We start from the raw sequence: 19,260 nt of genomic DNA on the forward strand, positions 1-19,260 counted from the left end.
CACTATCAGAATAATAATTAAAGATAATTCCTTTGCAATCTTATTTAGCTTACACTTTATTCAATGATTAAAATTGAATTAATATACAGAGATGACATAAAGAGTTTCTACATAACCGCTATTTCATGGTATCGAGACAAACTTTATTTGGTGACCAATACTTCTACGGTTAAATGGTTCAACATTACGTCACACGAACACGGAATGATGGCGAATATGGACAATGTTGGAAGCTTGGCAGTAGATTGGGTTGGCAAGAAAATATACTGGTCGAACCCTAAACAACAACTGGTAAGAATTTGTAACAACAACAACAACACGCAATTGCATTTTTATTGATTTCAATCACTTCTTAATATCTGGTCCAATATTAAAAATTGCGTGCAAGTGTGCTCAACTTTGTAAGTAATAAAATCTTAATATCAAAGATATTTAGTTATTATACCGTTCACTTTTAGAACTTCTAAATGCGTTTTGTAAGATAGAAAAAAAAAAGTTACTTTAAAGTATAAACTATAAATAAAATTACAAGGCACTATTACATCCGGTTGTTCGAAACCTGATGTCTTCCATTTGAAGAAGAAGTGCCTTAAAACGAAGAGCTATAAGAAATTTCTTAATACTTTTATCAGATTACGAGGAGCAGCTTCGATGGCTCTAATCGAGAGCCAGTACCAATAGTTACGGTGGCAAAAGAGCTTACAATAGATTCCCTTGCCGCTTACGTCTACTGGAATACTGGACATGCTGTAGAAGCGGCAAAACTGAACGGAGAAAATAAAATGGTTTACTATCCAGCTCAGTTGTTTAGTGGAAAACAAGGTACCGTACATTTTACAATTAGTATTGTTGCTATTGTGACAACAGATCTACACAAAGAATCGATTTCTATGTTTTCAGTAATGGGTTTGACTGCTGACTTGGAAAATAAGTGGCTATACTGGTTGGTTCGAAGCTATGATGGTTCTGAATTACATCGAGCCCGAACTGCTGATACGCTCTCTCACAGTGCTAATGAGGTACTCAATTGAAACAAATTAAATTGTATAAATAATTGTCATCGCCGCATGACTGCTCTTATATTTACTATTATGATCAAATCGCAAATTCTTTAAACGAAAGGTTGCAAATAAATTTTCAAATTAGTTTGATTGATATTTTGCATGGAATTGTCCAAATGAAAACACATTGACTTGGGAGCTTCTCCGGTCACCGTCCTCGTCGAACCAGTCGCTAGCGACGAAGCGTTCGACGAGTGAATGAACCCATAGACACAGCCCACTGAGTCTCTCGCCGGATCTTCTCAGTGGGTCGCATTTCCAATCTGGTGGTAGATTCTGCGAAGCACTACTCTTGCTAGGGCCAGTGTTAGCAACAATCCTAGTTTGAGCCCCGTGAGCTCACCGACACGTCAAGGAGAAGCTGAAATAGCCTCTCAAGGCTATCAGCATACGTAGGGAAATAAAAGGGAGCTTCGACTTGGAAGCTTCTTGTTTACTGTCTCTAAGATTTGAATTGAGAACGAAATTGTTCTTCTTCAAGGCGAAGATCTTCCACACCGAATGTTGTGTTGGCAACATTTCGAGGAATACTCGTACGCGTTATTCATCAACTTTCAATAGTGAACTTAATAAATACATAAATAAAAATAAATATTAAATTAAAAAACTAAATAATAGGGATGATTTAGTTTATGATTATGATTTAGTTTATTAAAATTTATTATGGAATACTATATTTATTGCAGGTATCTGAGACATTGGTATCGCGTCTAGGAAGTACGGCTACGTTAGGTCCGCTATGTTACTTCAGCGGGCGGCTAGTGTGGGTACAAGATGCCGCTCGCGCAGTATTGTCCGACCTTTCAGGGAAATACACTGCCTCGCTAGTTCCCAGAGTTCGAGTTATTGCAGTACGAGATCCAACTCTACATGCACATAGTGGTAATTTGAAAATCACCTTACATTAATCAAATTAAAATGTTCATACATACGTATTTTAATTTAATTTTTTTATAGAATTGATCGTAGCAATCCCAGAAACAATAAATTCATCCTCGATAACTGTGGAAGGCGCTTCGGACCGTTTCAATGTAACCTGGGCGCCAGCTCGCCGTGTCAATCTCAACAATACCAGAGTTTATTATGATGTCAGTCTAAATTTTTTTGGTCAACACAGCATTGAAGTAAGTGACTTAGAAACTGCTTTTACAATAATGATTACAAGTGGCGGTTAAATTGATGATAAACCTACGTACTATGTCTAATGGATAATGACGGCCATCCAAGATACATTGGTTAGATTGATATTAGTGTTTAGATAATAAATGAACTTAAGGCACACCCTTTTGAGTGGTAATCGGCATCCGTAAACATGAAAACGTGAACGCCGTCGCGTTGCCGTTACGTCGTGAAGTCGAATTTCAATTTTATTGTACAACGGCTGTCCGTCACTACAAAACAGAATGCATGACAGCGTCGCAGCGGAAATAGGCAGGATAGTGCTACCTACCCTTATATGCTTACAATAGTTCCAAGCATCGGTAACAATCTCTTAATATATATATATATATATTTTTAATAGTATTTCAGTAAATTATTTCACACGTTTGAACATTTGGCAGAATCATTCAATATTTTAAGAAGCATGGTTATTATAATGATAATAACAACCATTGTATGTCTAATACCGGAAGCATATCATACCAAATTACACTTAAGATAATCTTATCCTAGCATACGGGGTACGATTGAACAGCCTAGAGTAAATATTTATTCATTGTCCCACCAGTAATTATCCCAGATAATTTCGTCCCGTAGTATCGTATTTACCCTATTGATCTTGGAAATATTTCCCACTTGATAGAAAGTATATTAAGAATTAATTCAATAGCTTTAAATAAACGAAAAAAAAAACGTGTTTAGATTTAGCAAATAGCCATTTGATAAAAGATTTCATTTCTAATATTCGGACAGGCTTGAATTTAATTTTGAATACGTGTTTTTTTAATAAGTACCTATATTACTTCTTTAAAGAAAACTGTGGAGACGCCATGGATCGAGGTGTTGGACATCGATGTGGCTCCGTACACCGCAGTTGAGGTTTCGGTGCGCGCTCACACACCCTGGGGGGGTGGCGGCACTGCGCGGACTCAGTTACGGACACCTCAAGCGCCACCGGCCGCGCCCACTGCACCCAGATTATACATTCAACCGAAAAATAAGTAAGTAAACTATTTGAGTTGGCTATTATTGTCATCATAAGACGGAGTAGGCTGGTGGTTTTAAAATGAACCAGTGAGCATTTGGTGACGCCATTCTCTTCATGATCATCATTGCCTTCCATAGTGTCAGTAATTAAGACTCACTTTTCCATTGAATTCCTTTTATTACATTTCCAGTGTACAACGCTAAAAGCAGAGAGACAGAGAGCTCCGCTCATTTCAGCTGCTCGAGTCTAAATGTTTTGTGCGACTAGTCACTCGTGTTTAGTGTGGGGGTAGCTGAGTCATGAATTCTCTTGAATACCGTCTTAAACAGTTGCTTACATGCGTAACATTAAGGAAACACTTAACTTTAAGCTTTTTTTAGTTGACTATAAATAGTGACGTTGCGGCAACATATAAAAACATTCTTTGGTTCTAAGAAAGCCCAGAAAATCGTTAACACGTAAACTGCTATTTTTTGTATTTTACAAATAAAGTATTAAGACCGCAACGCGATACGGTAAAAGCGAAGCTAATCAAACTGAAACGTAGTATATTACGATTTTTGTACATTTAAAGCTAAAACGATTTGTTAACAGTGGTGGTCGAAAAGTTGCCATCTTTCGTTGGGAAGTTCCAAATCGTACAAATGGCATCATACGTGGCTACGAAGTGCAGTGTTGGAGTGATAATTCAAGACCGGCACCTTGCGCCAATACCCTCTCACCTTCACCTACTCCAACCCGAACGCAAATTATTCTCAAAGATCTGTTGCCGGAGACTACTTACTACTTCCAGGTACCAAGTCAATAAAGTACACGCAAGAATTGAAATTAACAGGGATTTTCGTAGTAAATTTACATACCTACACGTTTTAACTTTTCTAATTTTTTTTCAAATTTGAAACCTTTATGTCCTTAATATCTCAAGAAAACGGAGATTTTCGTAGTAAATTTACATACCGTTTTAACTTTTCTAACTTTTCTTCAAATTTGAAACCTTTATATCCTTAATACTTCAAGAAAACGGAGATTTTCGTAGTAAATTTACATACACGTTTTAACTTTTCTAGCTTTTCTTCAAATTTGAAACCTTTATATCCTTGATACCTCAAGAAAACGAAGATTTTCGTAGTAAATTTACATACACGTTTTAACTTTTCTAACTTTTCTTCAAATTTGAAACCTTTATATCCTTAATACCTCAAGAAAACGGAGATTTTCGTAGTAAATTTACATACCGTTTTAACTTTTCTAACTTTTCTTCAAATTTGAAACCTTTATATCCTTAATACTTCAAGAAAACGGAGATTTTCGTAGTAAATTTACATACACGTTTTAACTTTTCTAGCTTTTCTTCAAATTTGAAACCTTTATATCCTTGATACCTCAAGAAAACGAAGATTTTCGTAGTAAATTTACATACACGTTTTAACTTTTCTAACTTTTCTTCAAATTTGAAACCTTTATATCCTTAATACCTCAAGAAAACGGAGATTTTCGTAGTAAATTTACATACCGTTTTAACTTTTCTAACTTTTCTTCAAATTTGAAACCTTTATATCCTTAATACCTCAAGAAAACGGAGATTTTCGTAGTAAATTTACATACACGTTTTAACTTTTCTAGCTTTTCTTCAAATTTGAAACCTTTATATCCTTAATACCTCAAGAAATGCATGAAACATGATTCCTTTAACAAAAGCATACATACTTAAAGTTTTAGTAGCTAATCCATTATTGTGAATATTCATTTTGGGAATGATTCAACTTTTCCGTTATGTAAATTTAAGAAATATTAAAAGGTGTATAATTTCCAGGTCCGAGCTTGCACAGACGCTGGCTACGGTCAATATTCGGAAGTAGTGTCTGGGACAACTAATGAAATTAACCCAGTGCCGAAGGTTATGATCTCCTCGCAAGACGCTATTAAGATCGTGGACCTTGATTCCAGTGAAAGCGAGATAATCCCGAAAAGCACAGGGATTCCGGTTGACTTTGGAATATCTATAGAAGAAAGCTTAGTTTATTGGGTTAACAACCTAGAAGAAATTTTTTCGTCTAGAATAAATGGAAGTGGGCATTACAAGGTAAATATATGAGAAAGTTTCAATTGAATCATCCAAAATCTATAATATTTTAAATGCCTAACATTTTTAACCAATTTAAGCTACCCTAATATTAAAAAAGTATGGTACTTTTTCAGTTAACATCTATAAATGGTTCAGCGACAAGTCTCTGTTTTGACTGGGTCAGTAGATCGGTTTACTGGACTCAGATGGAAGTCACTTCGCTAGAAGCATACGCTACTTATAGGGCTAGTCTCGGAATTCCAAATACACGACCGCAATTATCACGAATTTTTACAAGAAAACAACCGATGTACGGCTTACAAATTTTGCCTTTACAGCAGTAAGTTTCATCATTGTTATTCCTTCAAAGTTTGAAATCTAATCTATCTAACCAAATTCTAATCAATTCTGTTCTTATCTTGTGTATTTTAGGTCTCTAATGTGGTATGAGGAAACGGGTCATCCTGGTTTGGGTACTTTAATGATATCCGATTTAATGGTTCTTGATATTCAATCATTTTTTAATAAATCGAATAACAAAACAAAAAGCGATTGTAACTGTCCGGAGAATCCACAAGTTGCGAAGACATTTGTAATAGATATGACCGAATACAATTACGAAGTGTACTGGATTGATCCCTGGGTCCATCGCATACTAGCAGCCGACATGAGTGGCTGCAAATGTAGATTAGTAGTCGATGCAACCGAAAAGAAAAAATATGGATTCACTCCTATGTCCATAGCGGTAGACAGCAAATATATTTACTGGTTCAACTCGACAGCGAAAGAAATTTTCTATACCAACAAAAATGTCAAGTCCGAAATTCATCACGTGAAAACGAGCTATGGCTATAAAATTATGACTTTAGACCCGGCTAATCAAAAGTATCCACCCCGACAATGCCTGTTGCCAGAAATAAAAGAATTTAAGGCAAAGGTTTTGTCTCATGGAGCAAACTATATAATATTACAATTGCCTTCTGCTAATAAACCAAAACTATGTAAGACTTTAGAATTTCAAATGCCACTAACTGAATACACTGTTTATTATAAAATTTACAATATTAGAGAGAACACCGATTGTGATAAAGAATCGTGTTTTTTTACCACCACAACGAACACCGAGGCGATTCTAAATGAATTACAACCCTTTACAAACTATACTGTCACAGTGGAAGCGACTAATTACTACGCTAAACTTCATGAGGTCAAACCTCTTGTTGGAGCGACCTTAGTCTTGCAAACAGCAGCCGAAGGTAAATAAACCAAGAGATTTTCTTTTAATGCTTAGATGGGTGGACGAGCTCACAGCCCACCTGGTGTTAAATGGTTACCGGAGCCCATAGAAATCTACAATGTAAATGCGCCACCCACCTTGAGATATACTTAAGTTCTAAGGTCTCAGTACAGTTACAACGGCTGCTCCACTCTTCAAACCGAAACGCATTACTGCTTCACGGCAGAAATTGTCAGGGCGGTGGTACCTACCCGTGCGGACTCACAAGAGGTCCTACCACCAGTAATTACGCAAATTATAATTTTGCGGGTATCATGAAATATAGTAAAACATTTTTTGTTTATTGTAAAAATACAAATGAATTCATGAACTTTGTCTTGCAGCACCCACGGCACCTAAATCCGTAAAGGGAACGGTTTTGAGTCCAGTGCTGGCCCAACTTGAATGGAAAACAGAGCCTGGACTGCGATATGAAGTACACTGGCGTACTGATGATTCAACTCAATCACACAAATTAAAAGGTAACGTTGATTTGGAAATATCAACAAAAGTATTGAGTACCTGATCATTTGGTCGCTAAGCTAACAGTTTAGGTATTAAGGCATTTTAGATTAAATCATTAATTGAAGTACTATTATGAGATAAACCATTTTTTTTATTGCTTAGATGGTTGGACGATCTCACAGCCCACCTGGAGTTAAGTGGTTACTGGAGCCCATAGACATCTTTGACGTAAATGCGCCCCCATTTTGAGATATAAGTTCTAAGGTCTCAAGTATAGTTACAACGGCTGCCCCACCCTTCAAACCAAAACGCATTACTGCTTCACGGCAGAAATGGGCAGGGTGGTGGTACCTACCAGCGTGGACTCTCAAGAGGTCCTACCACCAGTAATAATCCATGATCCATGTCCATGATGAAATAAATATCAGTTATCAATTTTGACAGAACATAACACTTTCGAAGTTTGGGAAGGCGGAGTGGCCAATTTGACTCGTCTATCGGCGGGTACCTGGTACCGTGCGTGGGTGCGGGCGCGGTCTGCCCACAGCGCGGAGACTGCGGCTTCCGCGCCAATACGTTTGCGTACATACCCGCAACCCACGCCTCTCACACTCTTCTCCTCGCCCGAACCTTACTCGCTGCGGGTCTTGTGGCAACCACCAACTTCGTATGTAGTGTATCGGTAAGTATCGCGTTTTATTTTCATAATTGTAGAAATTCAAGCATCTTAGTTAGGAAACAAATAGTTTAAACAAAATTAGTGACGGTTTGTCGTGTTTTTTTGATGACCTTTGCTTTTATAGCATCGCGTCGCGACCTTAGTACTTTATTTTTAAAACACAAAAATAGCAGTTTACGTGTTTACGATTTTCAGGGGTTTTATTAGAATCAAAGAATGTTTTTACAATTATATTTATGTAAGCGCCACGTCACTATTTAGTTAAGTAAAAATAGTTAAATTTAACTAATTAAGTTAAGTTGTTGACCTAATGTTACGGATGTAAACAACTGTTTAAGACTGTATTCAAGAGAATTGATGACTCAGCTAATCCCACTTTCTACTATAAATACGAGTGACTACTATCGCACAAAACAATCCAACTCGTAGACACAGCCCACTGAGTTTCTCGCCGGATCTTCTCAGTGGGTAGCGTTTCCGATCCGGTGGTAGATTTTGCGAAGCACTGCTCTTGCTAGGGCCAGTGTTAGCAACAACTGGTGCAACACCACCTCACTTTTTACTGGTGGTAGGACCTCTTGTGAGTCCGCACGGGTAGGTACCATCACCCCGCCTATTTCTGCCGTGAAGCAGTAATGCGTTTCGGTTTGAAGGATGGGGCAGCCCTTGTAACTATACTGAGACCTTAGAACTTATATCTCAAGGTGGGTGGCGCATTTACGTTGTAGATGTCTATGGGCTCCAGTAACCACTTAACACCAGGTGGGCTGTGAGCTCGTCCACCCATCTAAACAATAAAAAATATATAAAAAAAACACGCTAGGGTAACGCTGATATAGCCTCTCAAGGCTATCAGCATAGATATGGAAGAAAAAGGATTTTAATAAAATTTCTGTTTATCGTAACAGATTTAAGGTGGAATATACGGAAGCTGCACCTGCAAATGGTAGCTGGAAAGAATGCGACCGTGACGGTTCCGATAAATGGATTGCGAAGGAGCTGAGACCGCGAACCCGCTATCGGTTTCGTCTGTGCTTACAGTACATAGCGAATGCACCGCCGTATTTCTGGCCCATTGACGATCAATTCGTTTTCGAAACTTCAGGTACAGCTTATGGTTGATTAAGATTAAGATCTCGTTCCTCTTAAGCATTATGCTTTGGGCTAAAAATTGTTTGAATGTTACAATGATAGAAATATAATATCATTGGTAAGTGTGATGGCGTCTACGCGCCTCTATCGATTAGGCACTATACCGCGATCGTGCTGCAATCTCTCGGGAATCGTGCTGCGTTCCTTTTAGCTACCAAACTAATAACCGTCTCCGACAAGCTAAATCGTACAAGTAGTACCTAAATCTAATCTGGATTTCAATCTAAATGGTATATGCACTCAGCAAGACCGTATTAATGTACAGAGACATAAAATTACAAATTACCAATAAAAATTAAAAATATAAATAAAAATACAAATTCCAGGGAAAAAAACAAAACAAAAAAAACGGTATCCACATAAGTAGACGACAATACAACCAACACAAACATAAAATTAATAACTAGCCATTGTTAAATAGCATATTCTTCACACATCTGAGAAATCCCCTGAGTTCCCCCTAGGTTTAAAGATATCAAGGTTACCGTGACATTTAGCCAAATCATTATACAGCCTGACCATTCTTACCATAGGGTTATAGTATGATTTATGATTTTTATATGTCCGTAACGCAAAGAGGTTTACAAAATTCGAATTTCGGGCTCTGAAGGGGGTGTTGATAGAAATTTTTGACAGAGCCCTGGTCGCCGTCCTCGCCGAAACTGTCGCTTGTGACGAAGGGCTCGACGAGTAAATTAACCCATAGACACAGCCCACTGAGTTTCTCGCTGAATCTTCTCAGTGGGTCGCGTCTCCGATCCGGTGATAGATTCTGCAAAGTACTGCTCTTGCTAGGGCCAGCGTTAGCAACGCTCCCGGTTTGAGCCCCGTGAGCTCACCTACACGCCAGGGAGCTGAAATAGACTCTCAAGGCTATCAGCATAGGTAGGGAAAAAAATTGAGTGAAGATTTGATTTTACACAGGTGATGTGCCGAGCGCGCCAGGAGCAATGCGGGTAGAGAGTGTGGGAGAGCGCGTTGTCCGTGTCTGGTGGGCCGAGCCAGACCCGCGCGGCGCCCCCATCCTCGACTACAGGGTCTGGGGACGACCCCCTCATCGGTACGCCATTACTGTCTCTTGTACTCTCTAGATCAGTTTTTCCCAAAGTGAACATATAATGTAGCTACGTCAACAAAAAAATTATGTTATTTATTTATGTTATTTATATTATTTTGTTTATTATTATTTTATTGTGTTATTTTGTTATTATTATGTTATTTATGTTATTATATATATATTATTACAAATTTATGTTATGAAACGTAAGCAACGTCTTAGCGAGTGGATCCTGTTCGCCAATTTATACTATTTTCTAGTCTTCTATACCATCTATGACACAATATCACTTTTACTGTAACGACTTATTATTTTCTCATTTGGCACACGAGAATAGAATTGATAAACCCTCCCAACCACATATGTAACGAATTCCTTTTTGAGAGCGAATTTGAAAACAAACTAATAAATAATTTGAAGTGAACAAGTGAACCATATGATAACGCATTTTTTTTCTCTTGATTTTAACCGTTAAATGAAAACATCCTTATCACTACATAGTATAAAACAAAGTCGCTTTCTCTGTCCCTATATCTGTCTCTATGTATGCTTAAATCTTTAAAACTGCCCAACGAATTTTGATGCGGTTTTTTTTAATAGATAGAGTGATTGAAGAGGAAGGTTTTTGTGTAATAACATATGTATAATAACATCCATTAAATAGTGGAGAAATCAATATTAAATTACAGTTTCAGAGAGCGAAGCGAGGGCAAGTCGCTAGTATTTATATAAATCTAAGTCTGAAACTACTAACTTATAATTTTGAAAAAGTAAATAAAGGACCTGTCCAAGCTTACAGGAAACCCTAAACGAAAATCCTCTAACTCTAAAGAGTTCACGGAAAACGTCATGGCATAAAACCTAGTTAACAGCAGTTCGTTTCGCACTTCATCTGAATGTCATAACATTGCACATATAAAAGCTTGAAACATATTATTATGTAATCTACAAATAAAGCAAATTTATAATATCTGCTGGAAAATTGAAGTTAATATTCGCATACTTATTTTTAGACAAAAATATTGTTACATTTTCAGTGTACCCATTAACAGCGACAATATTACAAGCAACGTTAGCGATCTTCTCCCTAAAAATCTACCTGATGACGTCGATGACGATATGAAATTGCGTATTGTTCGCGAGGGTCTTGAACTGCTTCATCAAGGAAACGGTGAGTCCGCTGAAGTATGTAGATATGCTAAAATTCCAATTCACGAATACCCTATACAAGGTGCAAAGCCAAATGGCATGTAATATGTAAAAAAAAAACAGTTTTAATAGGGCGGACAAAGTGTAAGCGTAATTTGAAACTTAGGCAGGCTGCACACGGCAGATAAACTCTGAAACGTTTTTTCTGGTCTACCACTTGCGAAAGCTTAGATGCATCGAAAACACTTTGTTTTTGTTATATCGTTACTTTGTTTTATTTAACAGGATTCGTGTATCTAGACTTTTCCAAACTAATCTACCTACTAAAGGGTTTTCTTACGAAAATAATTTGGGTTTAAAATCAGAAGCCAAGCTAAAGATTTTTTGTCTTTTTCAAATTAGAATTAGATTCTAACATATTTGCATCGACGAGATGTAAGTTCCATTTGGAATTATTGAATCTCAAAAATTAAGATGGATACGTATTTTTAGTGGTTTTAATGTGTTTTTTTTTATTACGTTCGTAGTCGTAATTCGACTAGGTATGATTAAATAAAATTATAAGTTTGTGATGATATAATATTGATTCTATTATCAGAGACTATTGTACTCATACTTCTATAATCATAGATTTCGCCAAGACTACACTTTAGACAGATATAATAAGATATAATAAAAACAAACAATATTTAATCTATTCCCAATTTGTCCACAGACTATAAGCAATAAGGAAAGTTTGATAATAAACAAATAGTATGCATGCATGTGTGCGTCAAATACATGATAGTGTGTGTAATGTTTTTTTATTGATTTAATGTACTTTTTATCCAAAATTAAAAAAAAATCGTAACATTCTGCACTCCATCTCTATATTCTCTATAAGTGTGGGAAATTTCATACTCCGCCGTCCGCGCAATTTTCGTAAAAAGGGGCACAAAGTTTGTGCTTGACGTATTAATATATAGATAATTGTTTTAGAGACGTACTGGTTGATTGGTAACGGCGAAGTGGCGGGCGGCTACGTGGCGCGCGTGCAGGCCCGCAACGTGCACGGCTGGGGGCCGCTGTCGGCGCCGCGTGCGCTCCGAGCCCCCGCCCCCCGCGCCGCTCGACCTTCTCCCCTCACCCTCGTGCTCGCCCTCGTCGCTCTGATCACACTCGCCTTCGCTTTTGCTGCTGCGCTCTTTTATGGTGAGCATTCGTCTTTAATTTATATGTATATTTAACTGGTGGTAAAACCTCTTGTGAGTCCGCACGGGTAGATACCACCACCCCGCCTAGTTCTGCCGTGAAGCAGTTTTGGTGTGAAGGATGGGGTAGCCGTTGTAACTATACTGAGACCTTAGAACTTATATCTCAGGTGGGTGGCGCATTTCCGTTGTAGATGTTTATGGGCTCCAGTAACTACTTAACACCAGGTGGGCTGTGAGCTCGTCTACCCATCCAAACAATAAAAAAATATTAAAAAAATCAAACACGTTGTAATTTTTGTAATCCGTAATGAAAGCTCATTAGAGCGATTAATGGTTCAAGGAAGAATAAGACAGTCAACGCTCTCGCGGCCGGTCACCCGCAAGGTGGATTGCTTGATTAAGTCATCTACTAAGTGTTTCCTTACTGAATGTACACGAACCGCCACAAATAGAGAGAGATGGAGAGGCTTCGCAAAAGCCGCAACCGATAGCGATAAGACATACATAACCACGACCACTCCGCCAGGAGTGTACGACTGAGAAGAAAAATTTAATAATAAAAAATACCAAAACTGTTGGAATAAGTAATAAATATTACATGGAGCTTTGCTCGGTTTTTTTTTTGATAACGCCATCTTGATTAGCTTCCCTCAATTAAGAAAAATAGTATTATTATTCGCCAATAGATGTCGGGAAGAGTTGATTATTGAAAACACGAATAAAACAACATTTTCTGAAAATAAATCGTAGCTAGATCGATTTATCGCCCCCAAAATCCCCTGTATACTAAGTTTTATGAAAATCGTTGGAGCCGTTTCCGAGATTCAGATTACCTATATATATTATATTAATATACAAGAATTGCTCGCTTAAAGGTATAAGATACTTACAATAAAACAAAATTAACTTTGGCTACGCCTGTGTTTTTTTATTTAAATCATAATGTTTCAAAATAGTGAATTAAATGAATGTTTTCTGAAATTAATTATTTTACACAAAAGACGAACACAGTAATATTATTGCAGTCAATCAGTCAGAAATGTTTATTTCTACTGGTAAAACTTAATGCGCGTTAGGCATTTAAATGATCATATTCGATAATAGTAATTGATTTAGGCACATATGGACATAAAATGTCTTTTAATTACTTTTTTTACTTTTCTTCATAATTGCATGTTTACCAAAAATATTCCGATTGTTTGTTGTTTTAATATGCAAAAACAAAACCATGATCACTACTTCTACCTTCTGTAATTAATTCAAATAATGAAACTTCAGGATACAACAATCGAAACAAAAAGAAAACAGCCATAGCGAACCAAAACCAAACAGTGACGCTTAGAAGAGGTCCTGACGTGGAGCTGGCGACATTAAGACACGAATTACCTATCAGACATTCCACTAACATACTTTATAATCAGGTAAAGTCCGCATCGAGAACTCAGTTTTTTAATCTTATAATTAATTGTTTTGCAAAGTTGGCAATGAAGTACCTATTTGTTTTTCCCATTAATTTTGCATACTCAGTGTTTCATGTACTCCAACAGGGTGTTCATTGTCCAACCGACGCCGAACTAGCGAGTCTGCCTCACATACGACGCGAACAGATAACACTATCGAAATTCTTGGGCTCCGGTGCGTTTGGCGAAGTTTTTGAAGGCGTTGCTAGACAGATCAATGGAAGTACTGTCGATACTAAGGTGGCTGTTAAAGTAAGTACATTTGCTTCGGAAGTAATAATAAAATAAAAAATTGGACATTGGTAGTCTTGATGATGTTCGAGGCACAGCGAGGAGCGGGGACCTGGAGTTAGGACCAATCCATCAATCAATAAGTATTTACAATCGGCATCAGTGCGCCATTTCGAGAAAGCGGCACGACACGAAAACCCTCTTGTCATGGCCGCCGGAAATTACATACCCGATAATGTGGACCGAATGATAAATATTCGTCGTCCCACTAAACACGTAATTTCGGCTCCTCCGGATCCACTAACGGTGCTTTTAGGTACGTCAAGCACCGATCGCCGTTTTCGTCGAAGGCGTCGCTTGCGACGAAGGGTTCGGCGAGTAAATTCACCCATAGACACAGCCCACTGACTTTCTCGCCGGATGTTCTCAGTGGTAGATTCTGTGAAGCACGGCTCTTGCTAGAACCAATGTTAGCAACGTCCTCCGGATAAAACCCCGTGAGCTCACCTACTCGTTATGCGATTCTAGAATAACCCCTCGAGATTACTAGAATAGGTAGGAAAAAACCATAAAAAGAGGAGCGGTTCGGATGTGCTATTGGCATGATTACCATCACTCACCATGTTAGGCCCTATGCTCAGAATAATACTCGGCTAGAAGAAATTTCTAATAGCCGTAAATGCCAAAGCAAGCTTTAGCTTTAGTGCTTAAATCAAAAATCAATATTTCAATAATATTAAAAGCCTGACACTGACCAGTGAAAGCTCGCTCCTCCTCCTCCTCGCGTCGTTTCCTCACTGCTGAGGGTCGTGACCATTATAATTCGACATGATTTTAATCCTTGTGATGTCCCGCCAGCGCCTCCGATCATTGGCCGCATGAAGGGCGTCGTGGAATGGGATCTCTAGTGTGGTGCGGATTTGGTCGAACCACCTTGTCGGACTGCGCCCGCGCGGTCTCTTTCCATCCATCTAAATTGCGGCCTTTAAAAAACCGCTGTCAAACTTTTATGAGTGAAAACAAATAGTCAAAGCTACCTCTTAGTTTTATGCGACTGACAAGCTAATTTTAATTTTTAGACGTTAAGAAAAGGAGCTTCGGAACAAGAAAAGACAGAATTCCTAAAAGAGGCGGCTCTAATGTCAAACTTTAAACACGAACATATACTACGACTTCTAGGTGTCTGTCTCGACAATGATCCAAACTACATCATAATGGAATTAATGGAGGGCGGTGACCTTCTCAGCTACTTGAGAGCTAAACGAGAATTTTTGGTAAGTATACTGCATATATCCTATAGGGAAATTTGCCATTTGCTTTTAAAAGACACATGATTAACCTCCACGATTTCCTGATAGGGGCCTAAGGATAATTTTTACAAATCTAGAATAACATAAGTTAAAATATACATTATTGGAATTTTCAAAACGATTTTAATTAAATGCTTTGCAATTTTTTTACTACAATACTAGAACTATATATTCTTCTGAAACTTGACATTACATAAAATAAAAATACATTTATATTTTCGCAGTAAATGTGGTAGGGTGTATATTTATCTAATGCAAAATTTCGCAAGAAACTTTAATTAGAGCACACACGGACTAGACAGTATTGTGGTACATACAGTCAGGGCTCTTTCTGCAGCACAGTTTGAAGAGTTGGACAGCTGTTAAGGCTCTGAACTTGAGTCTTCAATCTCTTAACTCAATGACAGTTTCCACATTTACGTTCTATGCACTAAGGTAACCATTGAAGCCAGGTCTGCTGTGAGATATTCTGTCGATCAACGATAATAAAAAAACAGGACAAAGTGGCCATACAATACCCGTCCAAGCGCGACAACAAAATTATAACAGTTCTCACGTTGTTTGCAGTCGACGCCGGATTCTCTGACACTCCTGGATTTACTGAACATGTGCGTCGACGTAACAAAAGGCTGTCGTTATCTAGAAGAGATGCATTTTGTTCACCGAGACCTCGCTTGCCGGAATTGTTTAGTCGCCCACCGCGCTAACGGGAGGGTAGTCAAGATTGGGGACTTCGGTCTTGCCAGAGATATTTACAAAAACGACTATTATAGGAAAGAGGGAGAAGGTGAGTTAGTAAATTATGATTAAAAAAGGTTTCAATGAAGTACGTAAAAAATGACGAAGGAACATTACTTATCTGCTTAGTGTTGTTTATTTGTATATGCTTTATTATTTCCATACTGTTGATTTATTATGCGTACGTAAGTATATTGGTATGTAAGTATATTGGTATATAAATCATATAGAGATTTCATATTATGTGTAAACGGTATTTATGTATTTCTTGTATGTATTTATTTACTTTAATAATGTATATATATAACCTCACGTGTATAAATACGACTTGTATATTTTACGAATTCCAGGTTTGTTACCGGTTCGATGGATGGCAGTTGAATGCCTCGTGGATGGAGTTTTTTCGTGTCAATCTGACGTGTGGGCGTGGGGTGTGCTCTGTTGGGAGGTAATAATAATTTCAACTTGCATTCATAATTATAAATCTCATTTTCATCTTCATTAGAACCAATTAGTTTTACATGTCCAATTAGCCCACTGAGTTTCTCGCCGGATCTTCTCAGTGGATCGCGATTCCGATCCGGTGGTAGATTCTGCGAAGCACGGTTCTTGCTAGCACTAGTGTTAGAAAATTTTCTCAGGTTGAGCCCACGAGCTCACCTACCCGTCCGGATGTAGCTGGTATAGTCTCTTAGGCTACCAGCGATCAGGAACGGAAAAAAAATCAAATTTGAAAATCTGAATTCATAGATATTCAACAATGTGTTTCCAATATCGGTAATTAGTAGGTTTCTTGAGCGCAGCATTTACGACTGATTTGAAATTTCAATTTCTAGATATTATCATTGGGACAGCAGCCATATCCCGCGTGTACGAACCGTGAAGTGCTCGGATACGTGAGAGCGGGAGGAACACCTGACCGCCCACCGAACTGCAGTCCAGCTTTGTAAGTTAATTTACATCTATGAATCTATCATTCTTTTTGCCAATGTGAAGGTTGTGGTTATGGTATTGTGGTTATGTGTATTATTCAATTTTCCTTTTTTTTAAAGATTTTATGACCTGGTTGGTATCTAAGATCAATTCTTATTTTAATTTATATTTTTATTTTATGAAAAATTATAATATGGGGTGAAATGAAATGAAGATGATTAATTTGAGACATTAATCAACTGGGATGAAATTAAATGAAATAGGATGAGATGATATGAAATGAGATAAGATGATATGGGATGAACTATAATCTCAGTAAAATGGTGGTCATTTACTGAGATTTTATCAGTGGACTTTCAGAAGATCCCGAGAAGTTACGTCCAGCTGCTTTGTTTCATTTTCCCACATTTGAGCACTTTCACAGATACTAAGCAGTTAATAAACCACCGTTATTACAAATTTAAACCTGAAGAAACACAAAATAGACAAAATAAAACAAATCACACAACTTCACTCCTCGCGTTCTCGCCAAAAAGTCCCCATTAAATATTGCAAACTCAGTTAAAACCTACAAGTACTATGTGTTAAGATATTTTTTTATCTTGGTAAATGAAAACCGAAGCAACACCAGGTGTGTCTACAGTAATAAATAAGACAAGGTATATTCACTCACTTGTGATTTCACGTATTAACAGACCTACAAACTAACTGCTAGTTTGCAAACCAGAGCGACACAAGCTCTGCAAGTAGACATTATTTTTAGTTAGATATTCAACGGCGGTGAAACCGCGGAACATATCAAATAGATCGAAACAATTGTAAATAATGTGAAGATTATCCAAAAACGACCTTTTTACGTCGAATAATCAAATTATACGGATATCCGGCCGAAACACGACGCTCAGCGATGTCCTCGTCGCAGTCACAGTGGTGACATTTGACAGACGAGATTCAGTCATCTCTAGTATAAATTCGTTTTCTATGCCATAATGTCGAAGTTTAGAAAGAAGAGAAGAGTCAACATTTTAAACTTTAAACGCGGAATCTATACTAATATATAAATCTACAGTGTTTTTACGGATGTTCCGTTATAACTACTGAACCATGCATCCGATTGACTTGAAACTTGGTATCCATGTAGAAAATACATGTACTTAATGGATAGGCTAATATTTATATGAGTGTTGGACTCCAGTTGCGGGGGCGGTAAGGATGAGAATCTTTGTGGGAGTGAGAAATAATAATGTTAATTTTAAATGCCCAGCGAAGCGGACGGGTACAGCTAGTAGTTTATAAAGTTGTTGCATCGGTACAGTTACGAGCTGCTGCAGAAGTGTTGGAGCTACCGACCGGAGCGGCGGCCGTCGTTCCGCGAGTGTCTGAGCACGGTGTCGGCGCTGCGGGACACCACGCCGCCCACCACCGCCCTGCCTGCCCACCACCACTACCTCACCTTACTACCCGACGGTGAGTAACCTGTGTGCTCAGTGCGAACTGGAACAGCGCCCCTAGCGGCAAACGTTCCAACACCATACAAATTTGAGTTAACTTTTACGATATCGAGAACGTTAAAACGCTCACATTAAGCAAACTGGCCTCTCTTACGAAAGCAGGCCACAGGTCGGAACAGATTTGACTGCAATTCGACTCGCTTTTGAATTTCATCCTCACCTTTTATAAATGATGCCTAGTAATATTATTTATGCCTCAACTACCAAAAAGTTTGTGTGATCAGTGAAATCTAGCAATGAAACTAGAACACACAGCTGCAATAAGCTCAGATGTTTGTTTCAAGTCGAATGCTCTCGAAGCGGACTTGCGAGGGAACTTCAGATCACCAGACGCTACTGTGCATTATGGCATCAAACTATGATTATAAACGCATTGCAGTTGCGTTTCGTCGTACATTGCGTGCCTCATTGACTGGATTTTCAGTTGCGACCATAATAACGCTTTGCATTAACACTTAACCTTAATTCATTTATAAAAAACAAAAATCTTGCATGTGACGAATACGAATTAAGCCGAACATCTTGAAATGAGTTACGCAAGGTGACAGTTATGCCAATACCCTGTATATTTCTCAGAGACACACAAGTCAGATATCGCTAACATGGGGATAAAGTTTTGTTCTAAGGCCCAATTTTATAAAAAGTCCGTTGCGTATTTAATTTAAAAAAAACTAATGTCATTTAATTTTGTATTGTGCACGTAGCATGCTCAGAGGCCGTCGACAACCGCACCTACCTGCTGGACGAGAATGACAACGCTTGCTTAGGTTTGTCCTCTAACCATGCCTACTTCTTGAACGTAATCACATTCTCATCACATACACTATCAGT

General features: G+C 38.1%; 1 protein-coding gene across 2 annotated transcripts in view; it reads left to right on the forward strand.

Annotated features, from left to right (window-relative positions):
- The window catches only part of LOC101746593 (proto-oncogene tyrosine-protein kinase ROS), a 49,185-nt gene that overhangs the window by 28,489 nt on the left and 1,436 nt on the right, over window positions 1-19,260 (forward strand). The window contains exons 14-37 of one of the 2 annotated variants that reach the window (XM_012695907.4): window positions 90-291; window positions 633-822; window positions 901-1,019; window positions 1,748-1,943; window positions 2,019-2,185; window positions 3,036-3,223; window positions 3,805-4,003; window positions 5,024-5,293; window positions 5,410-5,615; window positions 5,708-6,531; window positions 6,896-7,033; window positions 7,461-7,698; window positions 8,604-8,800; window positions 9,772-9,907; window positions 10,942-11,075; window positions 12,032-12,244; window positions 13,525-13,667; window positions 13,794-13,958; window positions 15,017-15,211; window positions 15,815-16,034; window positions 16,336-16,433; window positions 16,822-16,931; window positions 18,234-18,385; window positions 19,134-19,196. In XM_012695907.4, coding sequence (XP_012551361.2) covers window positions 90-291; window positions 633-822; window positions 901-1,019; window positions 1,748-1,943; window positions 2,019-2,185; window positions 3,036-3,223; window positions 3,805-4,003; window positions 5,024-5,293; window positions 5,410-5,615; window positions 5,708-6,531; window positions 6,896-7,033; window positions 7,461-7,698; window positions 8,604-8,800; window positions 9,772-9,907; window positions 10,942-11,075; window positions 12,032-12,244; window positions 13,525-13,667; window positions 13,794-13,958; window positions 15,017-15,211; window positions 15,815-16,034; window positions 16,336-16,433; window positions 16,822-16,931; window positions 18,234-18,385; window positions 19,134-19,196 — 4,763 coding nt within the window. The remainder of the gene's footprint in view (window positions 1-89; window positions 292-632; window positions 823-900; window positions 1,020-1,747; window positions 1,944-2,018; window positions 2,186-3,035; window positions 3,224-3,804; window positions 4,004-5,023; window positions 5,294-5,409; window positions 5,616-5,707; window positions 6,532-6,895; window positions 7,034-7,460; window positions 7,699-8,603; window positions 8,801-9,771; window positions 9,908-10,941; window positions 11,076-12,031; window positions 12,245-13,524; window positions 13,668-13,793; window positions 13,959-15,016; window positions 15,212-15,814; window positions 16,035-16,335; window positions 16,434-16,821; window positions 16,932-18,233; window positions 18,386-19,133; window positions 19,197-19,260) is intronic. The other variant, XM_012695908.4, reaches the window with a different exon arrangement.

Source organism: Bombyx mori, chromosome 23, assembly GCF_030269925.1.
Source record: "Bombyx mori chromosome 23, ASM3026992v2".
Taxonomy (NCBI): domain Eukaryota; kingdom Metazoa; phylum Arthropoda; class Insecta; order Lepidoptera; family Bombycidae; genus Bombyx; species Bombyx mori.